The following is an 18692-nucleotide window of genomic DNA, read 5'->3' as shown; positions in this document are numbered from 1 at the left end:
CTCATGGATTTGGTACTGGAAGATTAGGTTTAACGCACATAGCTCTCGTTAGGTTAAAGACTAGGTTCTCCATGCTAGGGTATTAGGGCCTATTTCACATCTCATGTCATTGCAAGATGGTGGTGGTCTTTTATATTCACGACTCATTTTTACAGTTCTGCTTCTTGCATTGTTCACTATCCTAATCATTGCAGCTCAAGCATTTTAAAGTACATAGCAGTCTTGTTAATAAAACCTATTGAAAACTTTACTGCATCTCCATCATTGCCTGTGGATGAATGAGTTGCTCATTTGAGAAATGGGTAAACTCCGTTTAACCATGACTCTTCTGAGATGTTGCACTCGCGAGTCCATGCATAAAGGCTACCAGAAATCACCTTTTACTGTTTGGGTTTTAGATGAGGTACTGCTTGTGAGTCAGGAGGGTTGGTCCGACAATTGCGACTTGTTGTAGGATTGGCCTAGTCGCCTACAAACAAAAGTGCTATCATCCCTTAACCAGCTACCTAGAGCAAGAGTCCAACAATGACAACCTCTCCTGCCACCCTGGTCCCAGTTACACTAGGCCCAGGTTCTTGTGGCCCAGGCACTGTGCCCTCGTCACTTGCCACCTCGCCAATACCCCACGACCTTTCCAGCTTTTTCTTGTCTCCCACCTCCTCAGCGCTCTACCCAGGGACCTATATAATGGAAGGCGCACCAAAAGCAAGCCTGTCTGCGGCCACCTGCATCTGGACCTCCCCAGTGCCAGGAACCCTGGCCCTCCAAACTCCCACAGGTACTAAGACACTGATCTCCATGCCCCAGACCCCGGATACAACAACGACTGCTGCCACGCATCTCCTCACTCTACAGCGGGACCTTTCACTTGTCCCTGCTGCCACTTCACCGTCACCCTAGGACTGACTGCCCTAGCAGAATTCCACACTTCTCCGTCCCAGACGCTGAGACCCCACCAGATCTACTGAGATACCTCTTGATCAATGCAAGATCGCTGAGCGAACATGTCACCGAAGTCTGGGACACCATTTCCACCCTCACCCCGACATGAACTTCATCACAGAGACCTGGCTCACCCTCTCGTCAGCCCCAAACATTGCCACTGTAACTCTCATCAGATATAAAATGAAAAACCGCAAGCATACCAACAGACATGGAGACAGCATCGCCATCATACGCAAGGAAGAAATCATCGGTATGACCACCGAAGACGAATCTACACCAGCACCAACCAGACCAAGAAACTCTTCGCCATCGTCATAGAGTTCACCTGCCCATCAGCCACATAAAACTCAACTCTGCCCTCACAGGAACTCTGCAACGCCCCTGTAGACCACTTCCACAACAAGATAGACACCATCTATAGGAATTTCAAACCCCAAACCACCGAGCTCCTCAGCATTCCCACCCTGTGAAGACAGCTGCCGACTATCCGCTCTCCACATGGGAACAGCTCAGCACAACAAACACCAAGGCCTTAATGAACTCCATCCACTCAGTGGCACCCACCTACCCCTTTCCCCATTGACTCTTTAATCTTGGAAGCGACAAGGTCATCCACCAGCTCACCACCATCCTTAACTCTTCCATCTCCACAGCCACCATCCCCGATGCCTGGAAACACTCGGGAGCTTGACCCCTCCTCAAAAAACCCTCTGCAGCCCCCAACGACCTCCAGAACTATTGCCCCATCTCGCTGCTCCTGTTCCCCACCAAAGTCCTGGAGAAGGCCATCAACCTTCAACGCACAGAACACTTGGAGAGAAACAACCTTCTAGACCCCTCCCAATCGAGATTCAGAGCCAACCACAGTTCAGAGACAGCTGTAATCACCACAACAGATGACATCTGTACCCTACTGGATAGAGGAGAAGCAGCAGCCCTGATTTTTCTCAACCTCTCTGCTGCTTTCAACACTGTCTCCCACAACACACTCATCAACCTTCTTCGCCAGATCGGCATCAAGGACGATGCTCTCAGATGAATGCCATCCTTCCTCACGGGATGCACACAGAGGATTCATCTCCCTCCCTTCACCTCACAGTCCAAGCACACCATCTGCGGCGAGCCGCAAGGCTCATCCATCAGTCCCATCCTCTTCAACATCTACATGACGCCACTAGCAGACATCATCAGAACACCACGACATCTCCTATGCCCGACACCCAGCTCGTCCTCTCACTCTCAAAAGACCCCACTAGGACAAAAAACAACTTTCACAACTGCATGAGCAACGTCTCTGCCTTGATGAGAGACAACTGCCTAAAACTCAACGTGGACATTGTAAAGTCCCCTTTTTGGTAGGTCACTGCCCACTTTCTGCTGCTTGATGCTGTTGCTTTTGACCTGTAAGTGTACGAATGACTGCTAACCAGACCTCAGTACCAGTGCTCTTTCCCTTAAAATTGTACTGAGATGATTAGCAATCCAATGGGAAAGAACTTTACGACCCTTGTAAGGCACTAGTAAATGGTGCCAGTGGTACCCAGGGCAGGGATGGTAAAAGGGTCACCAGGGCTGCAGCACTGATTGTTCCAACCTGTCTGACGAGAGTAAAAGTAAACCTGCAGAGCTGCCATGTCAGCTTGCACAAGCAGCTTGCTTGCTCAAGTTCGACTTTGCCCACACCACATGCAGGCAGAGTCCATTCAATGCCGCAGCACAGGTCAGTCAGCCCTAAGGCAGGCCTCCTATAGCCTAGAAGGCAGGGGGCACTATGTTATGAGTGTGGACGAATATGCACAACTATGTATGGCCATGTGGCAGAATTTTAAACTTAATGCTACCGCAAGTGACTGGCGGTCCTTAGGATAACATGGGCTGGCACCCAGGCAGCCCCTAGATGTCCAGCTCCATGATGGTCTGGCTGATTCCCCCGTGCTTGGTATCAAACACTGTGCTTTTAACCCTGAGCACGATTCTCATGCCCAGGATTAACTAGCATGTACCCTGGTGGCATCCTTAGAGGATGCCCACCAAGATACCAGCTTACCCCTGCCTTGGCGGGCTCTACTGGGCCATTTGCCCCCAAGACAAGTCTGCCCTCCTGCAGGATGTGCTAAGATTTACCCCAGGATGGAGACAAAGGACCTAAGCAGGAAAGAGGTCACAACTCCTCCCTCCCAGAAAATATTGTGTTTACAGTAATGAAGGTGGTGAGACTCAAAGGCTTCACTGCCCTTGATGTGTAATATTTTGTCTCCCACATGAGGACAAACCCCTTCCCTCCTTGACCACGCTGGCAGGCGGGAAAATTACCTATTTAGGAGCTGTGCACCCCCCCCCAAAGACTGAACAGCTGAAGAAGGGTTCTGCCATGTTGGAAAACCCTAGGAATAGTGGGTTCTGGGTAGAAAAGTGATATACTCCCACAGGAAGTCATCACTTCAGGGCGGGTTAGCCACAAGTACCAGTAGCCCATTGGCCACTGTCCCCCAAACCCTTAACGACCCCTAAACCAGGATTTTAGGGGCTCCCCTGGCACAAGAACCTAATTTCTGACTGTGAAATCTAGAAAAGGCACAAGGAAGATGCCATCACCAGCAACGGGATTTTGGACTCCGCCGCAGTGCAAAGAGAGGACACTTAAGTGCCCTGAGGAGATCATATACTGGAACTATGTGATTGACATGTGCCCATGGTGAAAACCCATTGCTCCCAGCAAGAGGAACTCCAGTGGATGCCAGAAACCTAAAGCAGACTTCCTGACTGCTGGTACCAGTTACCTGCAGAAGTAACATTGTGCTGCGTCCCCAGAACTGCAACCAGTCAGGCCCCTAGTGAGCAACCCAAAGAAAGTGAGTGACCTGGACCCTAGGAGTGGTAGTGAGGCTCTCACCAAGTTTTGCGCTGCTACGACTGCCCGGCAACAGTAACCATGGACTACTCTTGCTGCTGCAAAGGCTTGTTTGTCACCAGCCTGGTAACCGGCAGCTTCTCGGTCATCACCGACTCCAGAGCAGTTTCTCCAGCATAGTGGCCGACTTCGGCGATGACCCCACTCCTAAGAATCTGCATGTCAAAGGCGGCAGTTTTCAAGAGGAGCAGCAAAGCATCTTTGGCGCAACCAGTCCAAGTGATTGACAGCTGCAAGGCCACCTCTGCACCTGGAGGCGCCGGCTGTGGTGGCGAAATTCCAGCTGGTGAGTCTAGGTCTGGGACGCTAAAGCCCTCTTCTTTCCAAGAGTATAGTGTGAGTCTACCCTGAAGTGCGCATTTGCCAAATGCTACATTTAGACAGCATCCGCAGATCCCCTCACCACCAAGGAAAGACACAGCAGCTCTGCACCCAGACTCCCTTAGCAAGGTAACTAGGAAATGACTGTTGAGTGTTGGTCTAGAGAACCGCAAGACCTTAACCCCAAGTGGGTTCCCCAAAGCTCACCCTACAAGAGACCAATTTCATACTACAGTTTTCCCCATAAAGGGAGTCGTTTGACCATTAAAAGTACTCTATTTTTCAACGCTTTAATCATCATGCTGGTTGTGTGTAAGATAAAAAGTTCATTTTGGTATGTTAATTGAGATAAAAATGGGCTTTATTTTTCTAATTTGGTGTCAAATTTATTTTGAGTCGTGTCACGTATTTATCGTCCATGATGTTGTTGTGAAATGCTTTACACATGTTCCTCTAAGTAGCCTGACTGCTCTTTGCCACTCTACCAGGACTGAGCTAAGGTTTACTAGTGTGAACCAGAGGTCCACTTACATCCTAATAATACCTGGTAAGACTCCCCAGTCATACCACATAGTACTGCCACCTTGCTACAAAGGACAACACTGAAGTGCTGATTTTCAGCAGACACACCTCCCTTTGGAACGACTCTTGGTGACCATCGGAACTTGGTCCCACACGCACGGCGAAAGATCATGCCCACAACCTCCGCAGTATCCTTGACAACCAATTCACCATGAAATGACAAGTTAACACGTCACCTCTGCCTGCTTCCACTCGCTGCGCATGCTCTGCAAAATCTTCATGTAGCTACCCACTAGCACCAGGAAACAGAGGCAGGCCCTCATCACCAGTAGGCTGAACAATGGCAACACCTTCTAAATGCGCACCACAAAAGAACTCAAGAGAAGACACCAGATGATCCAAAATGCAGCAGCAACGTTGATCTTCAACCTGCCCAAAAGGACTCACAACTCCCAGCACCTGAGAGACCTCCACTGACTCCCTATTCAGAACATATGCCACTTAAAGCTCCTGACCCACACCTACAAAGCCCTTCACGAAAAAGGACAAGCATGCATGAACCACCACCAGAAATTCCACCAGACATCCAGAAAACACTGCTCTGCTCACCACGCTCTTTTACAGAGACCTCGCATCACCAACTGCCGCATTGGAGGTCGATCCTTCTTCCACCCGACCACTGAATCCTAGAACGCCCGTCCTCTACACCTTCGAACATTACCAGCACTGGCAGACTTAAGGAGGGGATTCAAGACATGGTTCAGCCCAGCATCTGGATACCCTAATGGGTGATAAGCCGCGCTTTATAAATGCAGCATGGTTGATTGATAGCCCAGCTGTCACCCACCCCAGACATGTATTCAGAGACAGACAGAAAGTACCGAAAGGTTAAAGTAAGAAAAAAGCACATTTCTAAAAGTGGCATTTTCAGAATTACAATTTAAAATCCAACATCACTATGTTGTGATTTTATATTGTGATTCCAGAGACACCAAACTTGGGGGAAGTCCCATTTCTTCCCAACTGGAAATTACACTTAGAAAATGTAAGAAGGTAATCCTGTGGGCTGTTCAAGGCCTACCTCAGGGGTGACATATGTATTAAAAATAAAGGTTTGAGCCGTGCAAGACGGTTAACTTGCCAAGTCGAAATGGCAGTTTACAACTGCACACACAGGCAGGTCTGAGACATTTTTGTAGGTTACTTAAGTGGATGGCACAATCAGTGCTGCAGGCCCACTATCATTTAATTTACAGGCCTTGGGCAGAGATAGTGCACTTTACTAGGAACTTATAAGTAAATTAAATATGCCAATTATAGACAAGACAGTTATCATGTGTTAAGCACAGAGTGCATGCACTTTAGCACTGGTTAGTGTAGCGTGTTCCCCAGCCTGGGTACTCTTAAATGTTCATGCCCCACATGGAGCTTAATCTTACCCGTCTGTATTCATCTGCATGCATGTGCAAACTCAACATTCTAAACCTGAAATCTAGTAACCACACCCAAACACTTACATCACTGTTCTAGAGAGCCCATCAGGAAATAAAATGGCCCTGTCATCACTAACTCACACAACACTACATCTCCCCCCTTGTTAAAAAAAAATACATTTTTTACATTATATTACAACTCCTCTATAAGCCTTTTTGGATATCTGAACAAATGACCAGATCATGTCTGTTGAAGCTGGGAAGATAGATGAGAAGCACCCATGACTGACATGGGTGATGTAGGGACAGATGCAGCCAGAGGCTGCTCTGCAGTCTCAATCAAACCAGTCACATCTCTGACATTAGGAACTGGCAAATGTTGAAGCAGATGTCAGAAGTGGGAAGAGTCTAGCATAATGGACTTTCTAGGAGCATCAGTTTTATCTTTTATCTTTTGTCACACAAATATGCAATCTCTTTCATGAAAATCGACGTTCTTAGCACACCAATGCTGGTCATCATAATCTTTCATCTTCTTTTTAAGACACAAGTCATTCTGACGAAGTTCACTATCCATGGTAGATCTCCTGTTGGTCCATTGTGGTAACTTGGTCATCATGGCTCTCCTAAACATCAGTGTTTCATCTGCTGTCAAAATAACAGTTGATCGGTAAGCTCGGAGAGTAGCATGGAGAGTTGACTTCAAATTAAGCTTCTCCAAGTTAGGACGCTGTATAGTCTTTTTAAGTGTTTTTCAATTGTGTTCATAACTTTCACTGCCAAAGTGCTCCCATCTAATATATCAATGACTCTTTCTCGAGTCATCAACTAAAGATCTTTTACGATTGGAAAACGAAGTATTCACTGATAATCACCATCAGGTGATATCCATTGTCAAGAGGAACAAAAAAAACACAGCAATTCTCTCCCAGACATGTTTTGGTAAGTCCGATATATTCAAGGGATGTGGAGTGATATGGGAGATAAGCAATTGCATAAATGGCAGGCTTTTAACTCCTTCTCGACTCTCTCATTAAGATGGGGAAATCAAACTCAGTCTTGAAAAGCTTGTTTAGTAGCAACAATTCCACAATGTCCTTCATAGGCCACTTCAATTACTTGTTGTTGCAGATTCTCTGATATGACAATTCTTGAACCTCGTAAAAAACAATACCTTTTTGAGTAACTGATAGTTTATCTTTCACATTCTTGAACTTTTGATATTCGCTGTGAGTGGCTGAGTGTGCCATTTCCAGGACTGATGTGTAATTATATCCTTTAGTATCAACATGTCACTGTCTTTGCTTGTTGTGGAACGTACAGACTTCATAATCAAATCAATATCATCCAAGGAGCTCTGATTGCTACTGTAATTTATTTACATCCTAATGATGCTCTCACCATACATGGTGAGAGCTGACTAACTCTTTGGCCTGTCACTGCCTGTTGCAAAAGCCATATGTAGCTTGGGATGAGCAGCCTCAGCAGGCTAGTAGCAAGGACTGGCCACAGGCAAGGCCCTGCAGCCAGGCTGCGCTGTTCATGGCCAAAGCGAGTGTTACTAAACATAAGTAACTTTGACCAGGTACATATTAAACGATGATGTTCAGACTGCCTGATCTTCTGCTGAAATTGTTACATGTTTTTCCCCGGTACTGCTCTTATTTCAGTGTTTCCCTGTTTGTGACTATGGTTCAGCCATGCCTATGTAGCAATCCGTTTTTCATCCCAAACTTCGCCTTGTGGTTTGCTCTGTAAATATCCTGCACCTTTCAGCCGTGCTGGTCCTCATGGATAAGGCTCGTCTTATTTCAGTGGCATAACAATATTTTACAAGGCAGTTTTATCTTTCTTCAGGTTTTCTCTCTCCCATTCCGTACCCCAGTTCTAGCACACTTGACAGTACTTCACTCCTCCACAAGTGGGCTGGACTCTACTATTGCTATCTATGGAATGGAAATCACTATTGCAATTGAAGTCCAACTAATAGGTATTCCCATTTTAGATAATTCTCCCCATTGTCTATCTCTGGTTCTCGTTTATTGTAAACCTGGTCATCTTCACAATATTGTTGTGGTTTGTGCCATCTACTTGCCAGTCTATAATCCTAGAATGTTATTCTGTATTTCCTCTTCTGATACCAAAATCAGATTTAGCTTCTATATTTGTGTACTTACTACCCAATGACTGATTTATCTCATCTCTGACACTGTTATTTCCATTGATTATAGAAATGTCCCAGGCTTCTTTTTCTAGTCTTTCCCCTTTATCCAGGTCTACTTTGGCCCTAGTGTGGCCCTCTTTGCTCAACTTTCCATTATTCAGTCTACCTTTTTAACGTTCTGGCCAACTCATACAAAACAGATATTGACAAAGCCAATAATTTTTGCTTTTGAATATGGTAAAATGCTCTTCACTGCGCGGCCAGTTTATGAACAAGTGCATAGTTTTGTAGATAGTTAACTGAGTACATAATAGATGAGCGGAAGAGTGAGGTCACGGATGAAACGTAGGTAAAGGAGGGGTGTGGGTTGCAGGTGGGGAGAGCTAAGACAATGTTTGTGGACAACATAAGGTGGTTGGTTTGGAGGCAATGTCAATGTGGGGAGGCCAGGGTAGAGTTCTGGGGCAGTGTGAATTACAGTATGTGGGACGGAGAAAGTGCATGATGTGAGCATTTGAAGTTTAATATGCTGGCTTGAGCAAAAGAAAAGCCTTGGCTCAGGTAAAGCAGTGTGTATGGTACTTCACCATAGTGTAAGAGGGGGCACTTGCATGTCTACACACAAGACAAGAGCTCAGCAGGTAAAATCGGCCAGTCTCAGGTGGCAGTAGTCAGCAGGCCCCCGGAGCAGGTGCAGCTTGTCAAGATAAAAATGTCAAGCAATAGCTTGAGGGACAGAAGGAGCAGCATCCAGAAAAGGCTGACAGCTGGGGCCGCAATTCAACCAGGATACATCTAAGCGCTACTGGCTTTAGGACTGACAAAGCTGTGCCAGGCATCAGATGTGCACGTTAAAAGCAGTGCCCTGAATGCTGCAATTTGGTGCACAGGGACTCCACCTCAGTTCTTGAATTCTGCAAGATCTGGCTCTTAACCTAGCCCCAACTCTAGCTCAGCCCATACAGCTCCCGACTCAGTGCCAGAATACCCTCCTGAGTGACCTGTAAATAACATAACATAACACATCTCAAAGTTTTCCGCCTTGGAAATTGTCAGGGATTTACTCCAGGCAAGGGCTGGGTAATTCCCTTTGTAGGGTTACAAGGGAATGGAACACCTCCAAATGTCATAGGGTTGTAGTGAAAGGAGTTTCTCCATAGGGAAAAGTGTGTTCCCCATTGAAGACACTTATTGGATATTACTCCTTTATCTAAAGAAGCCTTTTATTTGCTTCTAATTAAGGAGCATTCAATGAGAATTAGCAATGCATACAAATTGTTATATAGTATGTAACATTGGTAGCTACCGAAATATATTGATGACCTACATCTCGAATGATTAGGAGGTGTGAATGAATTAAGAGTCTATATGAGTATTCTTAACAACCAGTATGAATTACTATTTATTTATTGTTACAGGTTTGAGCGAATTGAGTATTTTGACTTAATACCATTTGTGCAGAATTGGTGTTTACACAGTCAATTATTTAAAAAGAGGTCAGCTATAAAGTCAATTTTACACGCTCAAAGCTGCCATCCTCTGAAGTTAATTGCTAGTAAACCTTACCAAGAAATCCATAGATTGAAGAGTAACTGTTCTAAAACGTCTGACGTTCTTGAAGAAATGTAAATTCTCGAAAAACAGATTTCGAGTTAGAGGGTATGATCAAGTCACAAAATCAGCAAAGTCTAAAGTCAGATTCTCGAGGCAGGAAGAATTACTGGTAAGTTAAACATCAAAGAATGGAAAGCAATATAGATCTATCACGAAGGTAGCTAGTGATAGCAAGTTATTGAAAAATATTCTGACTAAAGTTTGGAATATTATAACTGCAGATCCTGACTTATAAGAACGTTTGACTAAGAAATAACATACTACTTTTGCCAAGGTAAAATCACTTGGTAATAGGAGTACACAGCTACTCCGAAAATAAGAAATCTAGTAGTGTTTTCATGTGACAAGTGTATGCTGTGCTGATTTCTACACCACACTATCACCCGGGAGACACTGTTATAAAATATGCGATCTTTCCATTTCCAAGTATAAAATGATCTCAAATTACCATTCTAAGAGGAAACGTGAAATTAGAACGTTCATTAATTGCCAATATGGTTACGCAGTTTATGCTTTTATTTGCCCTTAAAACATGTTTTATATCTGCAGCACTACCAGAAGCATGAATACGAGAACAGGTGCTATCAGAAATTGAAATAAACCTATCAGGTTGCACTACATTTGCGGATAAGCATGCAAATGATCCCTCTCTTTTCAAAGTGGTTAGATTATATAGCCAATAGAATGGTCACAAAGGAGTAGGGGCAATATGGACTATGCCTTAGAAGAACATACAGGATATAAAGGAAGGATTGCATGTAATTCTCTAATAATATATATGACTGATTGAGCTATATAACATGGGATGTATCAGGCAGGATTTTTTTTATTTCTATGTGTTTTAACATGCACTTTACCCTCCCTCTGCGAGCATGTATATTCAAGCAGTGAATGTGTCATTTCCGCCCAGGCTACCAAAACGTCCTGAGCTTTTCCATCATTACTAGTCCTCCTTATGTGAACTTCTTCAGCTCCAGCCCACTCCCCCACGTCTGACTTGCAAGCCTCCCTAGTTGGGGCCTGGGGACTCAACCAATGGATTGCAATACGTCTCTTGGCTACAGACCGGCTCAAAAGGATATAGAACCTGCTGAGTTTCCTTTTCGGGTTTACCTGGAGGAGTCCTAACAGACATTTCTCAATCGTTTGCGGGATCTCCCAGTCTGTGGAACTTCTCATTTGGGCAAGAACCTCTGTCCAGTAATCTTTTACAACAAGACAGTGCCATACCATATGAATAAAGTCAGCGAGCTCCGTATGGCACCTCTGACATCCCTGATCCCTAGAGGGGCATATGGGTTGTAGGCGCTAAGGGGATAAGTAGATCATGTGAATGAAATTATATTGTATTTGTTTAAATCGGGCACACAGCGCTACTTCCTTCACACTAGCATGTATGTTTGACCAATCCTGAGGGGCTAAGGGACCCTCAGGGAGATATTGCCACATGCTTTCGATTGGTAGTGGTTGTATTCTCTTGTCAGAGCGCAGTGCTCAATATAAATGTCTTATTAGTCTGCGCCCCCTGCCATCGCTAGCATGGTGACCAGTGTGTGAGATGGCTCTGCAGCTTCTGGAACTGATGGCCACAGTTGTCTAACTGTTGCTGCCAGATTCACGTATGCAACCACCGTCTTGCCATCTGGCCACCAGCACTGTATGCAGGGGGACAGAATCCAAATATCCATGTCTGGGGCATAAGGTGCCCTCTTAAGCACCTGTCGATTTCCCAATAAGTAGGGCTACATGAGGGATGTGTGGGGTATTCTAGTGCCCTACATCATCAATTCTGCTACTTGGTGCCCCGTGAGAACCTTCTAAGAATGCCCGTTCCCAATTCTACTCCCCATCCAACCCTCAACTGAATGTTGTAGTTGCGTGTCTATATAGTACATTTCCAAATCTGGCACCATTTAAGGGTGGATAAGCTCACTATGCATCTTTTGACATGCCACAGGAGTTCCACTATTAATTTGTCTATCTCCCTGAAGCTCTCTTTGGGGATTTCGTAAAAGGTGCCATGCAGCACATATTAACATTGTGGCAACACTACCATTTCCGCATCAATGACATATGTAGGGTATTCCAAAAATGTTTAGAGGGTTTTAATACCGCTAAAACCCTTCTCATGTTAAGGTCACAGAAGTGTTTCTCCTGATGGGTGATGTGGATTCCCAAATACTAAATCCCTTCCAACTTTTAGGGCAGGCCCAATGTACAGAACAGGTTTCAATATGTTCACCCTGAGGCCGGAGAACTCCCAGTATTCTTGCATGACATTCAGGAGGATCAGGACCGATATATGAGGTTGTCTTAAGTAAACCATGGTGTCATCCGCATACAGTGAAACTATAAGCTCATTAGCACCCACTGCTAAACCCATCCTCTGAGGGTCTGTCGGAGTCTACATGCCAATAGATCTATAGGCATGGCAAAGACCAAGGGATACATAGGACATCCCCGTGTAGTGCTGCCCTGTAAAACCGGATTCTAGGTTGTTATGTATTTTTGGTAATTTACCTCGATGGTACCAACATATTTTTATAGATAAATGTTGTAAAACTGTGATCTCACTGGTTAGTCTCATTCATGTGGGTGTTATTACACAATTTATGGTATGTATGTGAACATATTGTGAAATTCTTTGTGCTATCTGTATCTATTTAAATCTCTGATTTGCGGCCTGTATATCCCTTTTGTGAAAAGCCAGAGAAGGTCGAAACATGTCAGGCAGCAAAGCATTTGCATCTGTAATTTGCACTTTATTTATCAATGAATGAACTGATATTGGTCTTGGCCTGTGGTGGAGTATCTTTCAACAAGGACTGGATGTTAGCCTGTCCTGAGCTAACGTGGAGGGCTGCCCTCTGGAGTGTCAAAGAGTTCCACTCTTCTTTGGGGTTTAGATTTAAAATCATGTAGATGTTTTTATTTTGGAAACAGTCATCAATTCAAGTCGAACTTGCACCTTATTGCATTTCCTTACAGTACTTATTCTAACAGTAAAAGCTTTCTGTTACTGAATCATACAAAGAGCATCTCAGATGCCTTTGTGAGTATTCATCTTTGTGTTTACTCTCATTTGAAACTGTAAACTGCCGGACCATTGCCGGTGTGCACCAGAAGGGTGGAGCCTATTTCTCCAGTGTACACAATAGAAACGAAAACTTGTTGTCCTTGACTCCAAACAATGTGACTTGGATGTCAGGCATCAGGAGTTCCATAAACCTGTATAATGCTTTTAATAATAGTTCTGGAAAAATGTAAAAGCGCTGCAAATTCTTTTTTCAATTCCAAAGTCATATGTGCATGTTTTGCATTAAAAGTCAGAAGGAGCAGTGCAAATGTCCTTACTAATATATTTTCTCTTTGAAGGCGAAAACTGATCCCATGTAGATAAATCTATTCCCACTTACGCCCCATTAATTTTGGGGAGTGTTGCATTCCTCTTTCCACCTTAGAAAGGGATTTACTTTTGCAGTTGACAGGATGACCTCCTTCTCTTAAAGGGATTACCCTCCCACCATTTCCAGGACAAGGAGGAGTCATAAAAGGGAAACGTCCGGAACACCCTAACTCCCTAACAACGATTACGTTTACAACGCAAGCGTAACCATGCTTGCCAGAACAATGCATGCCTTTTTGTCTGCCTTAACTATACATATGCATGGTTAAGGCAGAGTGGATCGGGAGAGGACGTGGTCAGGTAAGTAGTGTTGGGGGTTAGTTTTTAGGGGTGGGGTGGATAAAGTGCTTGGGGTGGGGTTGGGGGTTGGGCTATTGTTTTAAGGGTGGGGTGAGGGGGTGTTTGGGATTTTTTTTAAGGGTAGGGCTTAGGGTGGGGAGTCGCTCAGGGTTGTGGTAGTTTTTAGGGGGTGGGGTGGATAACGGGCTTGGGGTCGGGGTTTGGCTATTTTTTTTCTAGGGGTGGGAGGGGACTGTTTTTTGTTTTTTTAGGTTGTATTGGGAGCAAGAGCGGTCCTGTAAGTGGGGCTAGGGCAGGGTTGCGGGTAGTTTTTAGGGGTGGGGTGGATTAAGGGTTTTGGGTGGGGGTTTTGGGCTATTTTTTTTTCCAGGGGCGGGAGTGAGAGGGTCAGGGCAATTTTGTATTTAGGGTGGGGGGGTTGGGATAGTTTGGTTTTTAGGGGCATAGTGGGGAGTCGAGTTAGTATTGTTTTAGGGGCGTGGTCGGTTGTTTTTAGGGCAGGTGGGCGGGTCGGGGAAGGTTTTAGGGCTCAGGTTGGGTGGGGGTGTCGGGTAGTTTTGTTTTTAGGGGCGGGGTGGTGGGGTCTGGATAGTTTTGTTTTTTTGGTGCAGGGTGGGGGGTAGGGGTAGTTTTGGGTGTTGGGGTACTTTTGTTTTTAGGGGCGGGTGGGGTTGGGGTAGTTTTAGTATTAGGGGTGGGTACTTTTGGGCCTTAGGGCGACTAGGGTGGAGGCATGCTAGAATCACGCATGCCGTTCCCACACATGCCTTTACTAGACATGCTTTTACAACGAAAAATTATTTGTGGTAACAGTGCAGATGTTGTTCCGACTGCGTTGTTCAGGCCTGCATGGTTCTCAAGTGTGTTGTTCCATCATACACTCGTCAAAAAATGCTCCCTGAATAGCCACAGACTCGAAAGTTTTCAGGAATACCCACTTCCCAGCTACAGAATTACATGATTTTCACACATAAACCTTGCTGGAGGTAAAACAGTTTACAGGTTCAAAACCAACTTTTCTGAAAAAGGGGATTTGCACTCGTACATAAAGCTATTTGCTCATGTAGGTCCGCCTACGATCACAAGTAGCGTGAAAGAGTGAACATTTATATAGGATTCAAAACAGAACATAATTAGATATGAACAATATGGTAACATGAATTTTCTAAGATTAACGTTTTGGACCTGAACTGAGTAATGCAGTGAAAACGCTTTTAATTTAGTTTCTGGCATACCTGCTCCACAGATGAAAACCTTGCTTCCAAGAGCGACTCCAGCCCGTCGGCAAGCATGGATACCAACCGAGAGCGGCTCAATGAGAGCTCCTTCTTCAAAAGTGACATTGTCAGGGAGCCTGCAACAAGTAGAGAATCAGTATAAATGGTGCTAGGTTTTTGGCTCAGGGCGATCAGCAACCTTTTGTGCTTACTGGATAATCACTGAACGCGGATGTTGTCACTTTATACATCTTTGTGATGATTTGTGTTTGGTGATTGGTTAAACCTATTATTAATGGAACTGTGAAAACCCAGCGATCTTGGTCTTGGTAAGATAAATTCAACATTTCCAGCTACCCAGTTCTTCGTTTGAGCATGTGATCCAGGACATATTCTCATGATAACATTGGAAACCTGGGTACCAGTCAATATAGAAACAAACGGAGGTTCCTCCTTATAAAAGCAGGGGTGTGGGAAATTTAACTGCTCAGGGTAAAGCTAAATTATTACAATATGACATAAAAAGTATTTTACAAATTGTTAAATAGTTTTAGTAGACAAATCAATATTCAATCACATTTAAAGGAATTTAAATAATTTGTACTAAATACACATACTGAAAGCAACCACAGATTAAATTGCAATGGGAACATTTAAATTGACATTTATTAGTAGATATTAAAAGCCAACATACATGGTTACAAAACAAGTGTGTGACAAACACTCGAACATTGAAAAGTGCGATGGTGCAGTGATATGAATCAAAGGAGCAGACAGACATGAAAAGACAAAAGGGTCACATCTAATAAACAATGAATGTCTCAATAGCTTCATAGGCCCGTAAAGTAATTGCATGTCAGATTGCTGTGGCAGTTATGGGCCCTAAAGCCAAAGTACTGCCCTTCCATTTGCCTCAATCAGATACATACATAGATAATCTAAGGAAATAATAGATTTGACATTTCAATCTCAAGGTGTGATTTTCACCGTGCCATCATCAGGACAGAGTCAAAGACATATTCGTGGTAGCAATCCTGCAGGAAAAAAGAAGACTAAGAATGGTTTTGAAAGCAAAAATAGGAGATGAATAGTAAAACTCAGTGAACCAGAAACCCAAAATGTTGGGGGCGAGTAATGCGGTGGGAGCTGGCTTAAATTGTCTGCTCCTGCCTGGTGGGAGCAGCTTTTCTTCCTACTATTGCCTGGCAGGAGCATACCTTGCCTGGAAGAGTGCAGGCAGATTGCAGGATTTCAAACTCAGTGTCAGGGGGTTTGGGCCCTGGTACACTGCTGTTCTCGGGTCCCATGCACTCCCTCTCTAAATGAAAAATGGGATTTCAGGACAGTGAGAAGACTCAGGAAGGGGGTTGCACACTCCCTTCCCCATTAAAAATGTTATCGCCCTGTGGTTCCCGGGGCCTTAAAAAGGCTTGGTGAGTGGGGTCACACACACAATTGGTAACCTGTTTAGTTAAACCTTGATGTATAGGTCCCAACCGCAGGTGAGGGTCTATAATGAGGGAGATGGCCTTTAACAACCAGTATAGCCCAAAGCAGAAGGACTATACGGCAATTGGAACATTCCACCCACTGAGGGTAAAACAATCTAAATTAATAAGGGAGAAGCACAAACACAAACTTTGGAATGCTGGAGCAGAAACTTTATACTAGCCATTATTAACTCTGAGACACTTCACTGTCTTTTATGGAGCTCCTAGCAATCCAGTGTGTTATAATATTACTATAATCTTCTGTTTAATTTCTAAGTAGAGCCCATAATAGCAATTTCTGGCCTTTTGGATTGCAATGCAGTTATTAACCACTTTAATGTCAGTTAGTTAACTGACCTACGAAAGAAAAAGGGTCAGTATACCATGTTAGGAATCATAAATGTGCATTTCAGATGATACAAATGGGGCAGAGAACTAAATAATGACTAAATAAGTAATGGATTTATGCATAATTACAAAAATAAAACATACTTCTATGTAACTTAGGGAAGACAGGTCCACACATCTTCCCAAAACCAATTCACAAGCGTATGCCAAAATAGAGCAAAATGTGTATAATAATGTTCCACCTGCTGTTGTGTAAATTATGACTTTGGCATAACTTTACAAGGTGTGCTTTTCCACGCAAGGATGACACAGGTGAACTTGGTTCGATGCACCAGTGATGAATGTGAAAGACAGGTTAGTGTAGCTCCAAAAAACACTATTCATTGTTTCACTAACATGGAAGTATTGCTTTTGGATTACTAACAATCCCATAAAGTGATCAGGGGCACCGTGGAAAAAGCAAGAAACCTTATTTCGTTATTCACAGTATCACACATACTGTACTAAGAGGAATGACCATTTTAAAGTTAAAAATTGGTTTCTCTGTACATCTAAAATAATTTAAACAGAATAGTATAAAAACAGCAAGAAGACGTTATAAATAACGAGAAAATAATGAACATTTACAGCATTGATAAAATGCCATTTAAAATGTTATCTAGAACTTCACACCATAATGGCTACTTCTATGTGCTATATTCTGAAAGCATGAAAGGCAGAGCAACTTGCAATCTAGAGGTTCTTAGGGTGAAGAAACACGGTGCAAACCTCACTGATAGTAAAGAATGTCTGTATTAGCAGAGGCATGAAAAAGTGTTCCCCACTAAAGGCAAACACCCACTGTGGTAGCAGTCAGTCAATCTTCCTGGGACCTGGCTTTATCAGCCTTCAGGGAAGATGTAAGATCTGCAAAGTGTGAAGTGTGCTTGCAGCAGATGAGACCGTCTCTGGCAGAACCACAGGCAATAAGCTGGGTAAAGGACCTCTCCAGACAAATGGTCGAGTGAGATATATATACTAAATCTTAACCGAAATTGGAATTTCTGACATAAGTTTAGTAATGTCTGACATAGATTATGTGCATCTAGGTATGCATCCCAGATGTTTCTTTATGAACATATAAGGCAAACGGAGGTTAATTAAGATTACATTATTTTGGTTATATGTATGTATGTATGTGTTTTCCTATTGACCTTGACCTGGTGAGGTGCAGATATCTGACGCAGACGAATGTTGCATTAGATGTTATAGCTATGTCATTCATTGAAGAACTTGACAATATCACAGTTCCTAAAAAAAATAGGTCTGGCAACATCTGCACTTAAAGGCAGGCATAACAATGATTCTGCATAAAACAGAGAATAGACCGACTACCATTGTCTATGCTAAGTAACCTACGATGGAAAGGGACACATCTAATGCCATCTATATTGTAGTTTCCTATGATTTTATTTGGAAGAACATCTGGATGAGAATTAAGGCAAAGAAGCACAACCTGATTTTTTATTTCACTTCTCAGCATGAAGTGAGTCTACAACTCCAATGAATCACAAACTTTACTAGTTTTACCGCTATGTTTTTTTAATATATATTGTTTACATTGATGCCCAGGACCTCTGAAACAGCACACTGCTTTGTCTTACTGAAACAAATCACTTCCCATTTAAGATGCGTGTTTAGCAGGGCTGGAAAATGAAACTCACTCTACACTAAGGGCTTGATTAAGATATTGGGGAATGGGATACCCCTACACAAATGAGACGGATATCCCACCCGTCTTTTTGTAAGTTCCATAGGATATAATGGAACTTATAATACAGCGCATGGGAAATCCGTCACATTTGTAATGGAGTATCCGATCTGCCAAGGTCGTAATCAGGCCCTAAGACTTTTTCTTAGAAGAGACCTGTCATGTGTAATGAAATGTCCACGAACAGGACTGTCACTTGCTTTCAGCTTGTCATACTCTTTCAGTACTCTATGGGAGGTTGTTATAATATTTAAACAGCATCATTAAAAAC

The 18692-nt window shown here is 43.7% G+C and overlaps 1 protein-coding gene across 1 annotated transcript in view; it reads right to left on the bottom strand.

Moving 5' to 3' along the window:
- The window catches only part of SORD (sorbitol dehydrogenase), a 299739-nt gene that overhangs the window by 174990 nt on the left and 106057 nt on the right, over window positions 1-18692 (bottom strand). The window contains exon 5 of the mRNA XM_069222326.1: window positions 14852-14970. Coding sequence (XP_069078427.1) covers window positions 14852-14970 — 119 coding nt within the window. The remainder of the gene's footprint in view (window positions 1-14851; window positions 14971-18692) is intronic.

The sequence above is a fragment of the Pleurodeles waltl genome, chromosome 3_1 (assembly GCF_031143425.1).
Source record: "Pleurodeles waltl isolate 20211129_DDA chromosome 3_1, aPleWal1.hap1.20221129, whole genome shotgun sequence".
Lineage (NCBI taxonomy): Eukaryota > Metazoa > Chordata > Amphibia > Caudata > Salamandridae > Pleurodeles > Pleurodeles waltl.
The sequence above is the reverse complement of the archived record's forward strand: the minus strand, read 5'-3'. Positions and strand labels throughout refer to the sequence as shown.